A 5,758-nucleotide genomic window follows, 5' to 3' on the forward strand; every position below is an offset into this window, starting at 1 on the left:
GATGGATGGATGGATGGATGGATGGATGGATGGATGGATGGATGGATGGATACTTATGTGAAACGATTTCTTTGGTACACCCCTACATCACATGGTTAGCTGGACCATTACCATCAAGGCTTCTTAGCAAATATGTATTTCAGAACAGAAGATGTTGAACATAATCAGACAAATTACAAAAAACCAGACGCTTCCATATATTATCCTCCCTGACATTATATATCTGAACCTTTACTGTTTTGTACTGTTTTAGGCTAGAGCAGCTGTCTTGCTCTAGCGAGTCATTTTTGTGTGCATATGATTCTGAGTTTATGAGTAAATATAGGATCAGAGCAACTTTTTTAAACTCACCTATCCTATCGTGTTTTTCCAAGCTGCAAAAGGTAGTGCGACCATGTTGTGCAAGACCTGTTCATCCGTTCCCCCATGTTTGTTACGTGTCTTTCTTTTGAACGGGTGATCTTAACTGCAGTTTTGTTCTGCATTGCATCTCAGATGTTGTGTGTAAATGACAATAAAGCTGATTCTGATTCTGATTTAGGTTCATTAGGATTCACTAAATTATCTCTGTTAAAAACCTGAATGATGAGATAATTATTTACAACTCCAATTCCACTGAAGTTGGGACGTTGTGTAAAACATAAAAAGCAGAATATGACGATTTGCAAATTCTTTTAGACACATTTTCAATTAAATACACTACAAAGACGAGATGTTTCATGTTTTTTTTGCAAATATTCACTCATTTTGAATTTGATGCTGCTACATGTTCCAAAAAATAAATAAACAAACAAACAAACAAACAAACAAATAAATAAATAAATAAATAAATAAATAAATAAATAAATAAAGATACTGGGACAGGAGCAACAAAAGATGGGGAAAGTTGAGGAATGCTCAAAACATACCTGTTTTGGAGCATTCCACAGGCGAACAGGGAGTAAGTATCCCTGAAAGGCTCAGTCATTCACAAGCAAGGATTGGGGCAAAATGAGTGAATATTTGCAAAAATAAATAAAGTTAATCTGCTAGAACATTAAATGTCTTGTCTTTGTAGTGATCTAACTGAATATAGACTGAAAAGGATTTGCAAATCATCTTTTTTTGTTTTTTTTACGCAAACTTCCATCTTCATTGTAATTGGGGCTGTAGCAGAACAGTAACAAAAGCCAGAAATGTAGTTAAAATAACAAATTTGTAAAATAGTAACTAAAAGATACAATTGGAAAAATAGTAGCTAAAACCAGCAAAATAGTAGCTAAAAGTTATTTTCAATAAAATGTTTAGAATCTTTTTAAATTAACATAATGCTAGCTAACTATCAGATTTTTGGCTGTAACAGCTAAACATAGTAAAATATTGGATAATTACTAAAAATGTCAAAGTTGTAGCCAAAAGATAAACATATAATATTAGCTACATGCAAAAAAAAAAGGCAGGAGAGCAGTAGCTAAAACCAAAACTGTGGTTAAAAGTAGCAAAACAATACAAATATACTGAAGCTGGTTCCAAAGAGTTTTAATGCTGACTCATTCACATAAAAAGTCGAAAATAAAGAACAAGAACATCCAGAAGAGACAGATTGTTAAAACGGTTTGATGTTAACGTCTTTGTAATCAGCAGCTAAAGAGATTAAAAAGGAGAGATTAAACCAGATTCAAACAACATGAGGTGCAAAGAAAGTTTAAARCTTCAGAGGATTATGTAGGATTGAGGATTTGTGAAGGAGCCAGACAATATTTTTTCCTATCAGGACTTCCTGATTATGAGTTCTGCACATTCTGATTCCACTCCACACTAATCCTCCTGATGTAGAGCGACTGGTCGGGGGTAGAAGTCTTAATCCCATCATGTGCTTTTAATATGAGGGCAGCACTTTAACACGTTATTTAGCAATGGGACGTACGAGTTCAACGTGAGAGCAAGAAGACTGATTTGTGTCAATTCAGAGAGCAATCCATCCAACCTGAGCCCAACTGAAGCTAGAAAATACCTTTGAATCAGTTCATTTAACTGGACTGAGAAAACAATTTCTGTCTGAATTAATTAGTTTTTAAATACTCCTCCCAGCATCAGTCCTGGGAATTAGCTGAGACATAGCTGTGACTCTGCTGCACACATCTAATCCCTGTAGGTCAGAAAACAACTGGTTGACAGACATAAAGGACTTCAGACCACCAACATCTGATTTGGGCTCTGTGTACGAGACAGAAAAGCAACAGAAAGATTAGGAGGTTTAAAAAAAGTACAGCCTAGGACTGAGGGAGATGTGGATAATCTGAAATATAACTCCAGATTCAGAGGGAGATTAAAGAAAAAGTCCAAGAAGAAGTTAATTTAGATGGATAACACTATGTGGAGTCCTGAAAACTGATCATTTAACCACAAAWCACTTAATTAATTAAAGATCTGCATCATCAATGTTTCATGTAATTCCAGTAAAAATATATCTTTTCCCACTACAGGCTGTAAAATAATGATCTTTTCTCCATAATAAGATGYAGAAAGCATCAGTTGCTCAAACAGAAGCTCTTATTTCATTGTTTCCTGAAGAATGACCCAGATCTGAGAACTAAATAGATTTTTTCATCTATTTATAGCAATTAGGTCACTCTTTTTATTTGAGCTCCTGTACCTGACACAGGTATGTTCAGTTCTGCACCAGCTCCCTGATGAATGTTTGGAGACACTTTGAGACTAATATTGAACCAGGTTAGCCACAAAGCCATCGTGACAGAAAGAAATCACTGCAGAACTGATTCTATTTATACTGAAAGCAGCTGTAAAAAAGATAAAATGCAGGTTAGGGGACACGCAGTGGTGCACCAGAGCCTAAACACTGTCAGTTTAGACATGTATGATGCTGAGGTACAAGCAGTCCATACGCTCTGATTCATGTGCACCATGTCCCAGGGAGACCCTACTTTTTCAATCCTTCCTGTCCAGATGTGCTGACCTATCATCCTGATTGTTCCTCCTGCCTGAGAGAGAGCTGCCACAGGTGGTCTGCTGCAGGCCAGGGAACCTGTGGGGTCTGGGCCAGACCTGGTGGTGTGCTGGTCATAACTCTTAATTTATCCAGTCCGTCAGACATTTTCCTTTTGGCTCTTTAGAACTAMAAATGGTGCTTGCTGGCTGAAGGGCAGTAGGAGCTGCCCCCTTGGTGACACCATCACCTGGTGTTGGTGCATTTAATGTGTAAGACTCATTTATTCTTCCATTCTCACGTCTCGCATGAAGGAAAGAGCATAACTTTATCCGTTTCCTCCGCTGACACCCTGTCTTATACATTGTCCTCAGTCTGAATCTGTCTAACCTGTGCAGCTTGTCTTGTCTGATTGGTCAGAAGTTTGTGGGCGTGTTTGTTCATGCGATGCAGCATCTGCTTTTTCTGCAGGTCATTTTGCTAAAAATGCTCCGCTCCCTGAATCCAGTTGTTATATAAGGAGTGGCTCATCTGATTATGTTGAGCATGTGAACATGCAGCTGATGTCTATGTTTTCTTTCCATCTCAGTGGTTAACCAAGAAAAAAACAAACAAATCTCCCTCCTCCAGCARCACAAGCCTCTCGTCCAATAACTGATACATCAGTGAGTGAAAATCCCCAACGATCTATCCTGCTGTTTTAGGCTTAGCTATGCCTGAAGTGTGCTACATTGGGAGGATTTATGATRATTTATCCCCACATCTTCGACCCAACTATAACCACTTTGAGATAAAGATGTCAGAAGTGATGTAATAACAGGTCTGTTGTCTCATGTCTTGTTGAAGTCTAAACCAGCCTTAAGGCTTTAAAGCATAAACCCACAATATAAACATAATGGTGCAGATAAGCATGAATCTTATAATCCTCTGATGACATCTATGCTCAAAGACTGGTGTGTCTCAAAATATACACAGCTTACATTGTGTTAAATATTAAGATAAGCTTTATGAAGCAGGACCAAACAGTTTTCACAATAAAATCATTTACATCATGGTAAAAAGTCTCATTTATTGTTGTTGTTTCTTCACCACAGCTTTCAAGGCTAAGATCAAGGAGGTGAAGACAGTAAACATGGACCGTAAGGTGATCCTGCAGAAGAAGAAGAAGATGCTGAAACAAGGAAACCTGACGAAAGGGGACTTAAAGAACCTTGTGTTGTATTTGAGGAATGGTGCAGATTGCCCCTGCCAGCAGCTGGACAACTTGAAAAGCCAGTATCTGATCATGGGCCGCAAGGTGGACGAGCAGTACCTCCTCACAGGCATCCATAAGTGGGACAAGAGCACAGAGTTCAAAAAGACCATCAAAAAAGTCAAGAGCTACAAATGTCCTGCATTCGCTAATGTCTTCAAGTAATAACTCAACCCATGAGCCCAAACCTGGTTGAATCTCATCTGGCAGAAGAACTTGCACAAGCAAAGCCAAACTTGGCTTCCTGTTCTGTTTATATAGCAATATATCTTTGTGTATTTACTGCTTTACTTTGAAATGTTCATTGTTCAGTTTCAGATTAATGTCCTCAGTAATGATATCACAACTTATAGAGTTCAATAAAAGCCCCTCATACTTACTCTGACATGAAGGAYAGATACTCTTCGTTATACAGGTTAGTTCTTCTGCTTTAGTTGGAACATTTTAATGTTTGTAAAGATGTTAAAGAGGCTGTAACTTGTTGATATATACAAGCAGAAAAAGGCAGGGTTCCTCCATTTACAAGTTACAAATATATATTTAAACAATTTAAATGCAAATGAATTGTAAAATCTCATGTTTGATTTTTTTAAAACTTCCTCCTCAACATTCARAGAGAAGCGTTTAGACAAAAAAAACTTTAGTTACAGTTTACCTTCCCATACTGCAGCACTGTTAGTAACATCAAACATCAGTACAATTTCAACCAAAACAAATAAAGCTTGTTTTTTATATTGCTTCTCATGTCTAATTAATATTCATTATTTTGTGCATAAAACCAAAGTGTAGAGGCTAAAGGATCAAAATAAAGCAAAACAAATTATAAATAAAACTGCAAAAACTATTTTATTGCTGTGCTTTAAAAATTGTTATTAAATTAAAGTGTTATTACACCAGATAATCTGAGACCACACAGGTTTTATTACTTTATTAAACTGTGTAGTGTAAATAAAACCCAAACTGCACATCAAGTTTAAGAAAAGTAGGAAATAGGACYAAATTGTACAAGACACTTTGGTTTAATGTCTATTTTTTCACCTGTTTGGATAYTTTACACCAGAGGTCTGCAGACATCTGGAGCCACATGGGGTCCCTCTGCAGTTTAAATGACCTAAAAGAAATCAAAATYATTAATACTTTATTTTAATACCACAATAAATAGTCAATTGTGAGTAACAGCTTGACTCTTCAGATTCAGGCCTGCAACATTCTTGGTCTTGGCTTTCTTTGGTCTAACGTATAAAGATGCTAATACCTACCAACCATTTATTACAGATCAGTATTTTATGTCATAAATTATAGTTTTTTAAGCCACTTCAGTAGAAAGCAGGACTGAACATTAGTATTTTAGCTTCTTCATCATCAGTGACATTTTTAAGGAGAAAAAGAAAGAGAAGGAAAAAAAGTGTAATGTAATGAGAAAGAGTGAAAGAGATTAGAACATTTGTGAAATATATATCGAGAAAACACAAGACAGCACACCCGACATCTTGGTTCTACACCTACAAAAACAAAGATCATATCTATATAATTAAGATTATAGCCTTGCTGAAAGATATATATATATATATATATATATA

At 36.4% G+C, this 5,758-nt stretch overlaps 1 protein-coding gene across 1 annotated transcript in view; it reads left to right on the top strand.

The window, feature by feature from the left end:
- LOC106531582 (secreted frizzled-related protein 1) overlaps positions 1 to 4,917 on the top strand; it is a 17,902-nt gene extending 12,985 nt beyond the window's left edge. Inside the window, exon 3 of the mRNA XM_014027486.1 lies at positions 4,021 to 4,917. Within this exon, the coding sequence (XP_013882940.1) occupies positions 4,021 to 4,343 (323 nt within the window). The 3' untranslated portion in view covers positions 4,344 to 4,917. The remainder of the gene's footprint in view (positions 1 to 4,020) is intronic.
- The last annotated feature ends 841 nt before the right edge of the window (positions 4,918 to 5,758 follow it).

Source organism: Austrofundulus limnaeus, unplaced genomic scaffold (genome assembly GCF_001266775.1).
Source record: "Austrofundulus limnaeus strain Quisiro unplaced genomic scaffold, Austrofundulus_limnaeus-1.0 Scaffold652, whole genome shotgun sequence".
In the NCBI taxonomy this organism is placed as follows: domain Eukaryota; kingdom Metazoa; phylum Chordata; class Actinopteri; order Cyprinodontiformes; family Rivulidae; genus Austrofundulus; species Austrofundulus limnaeus.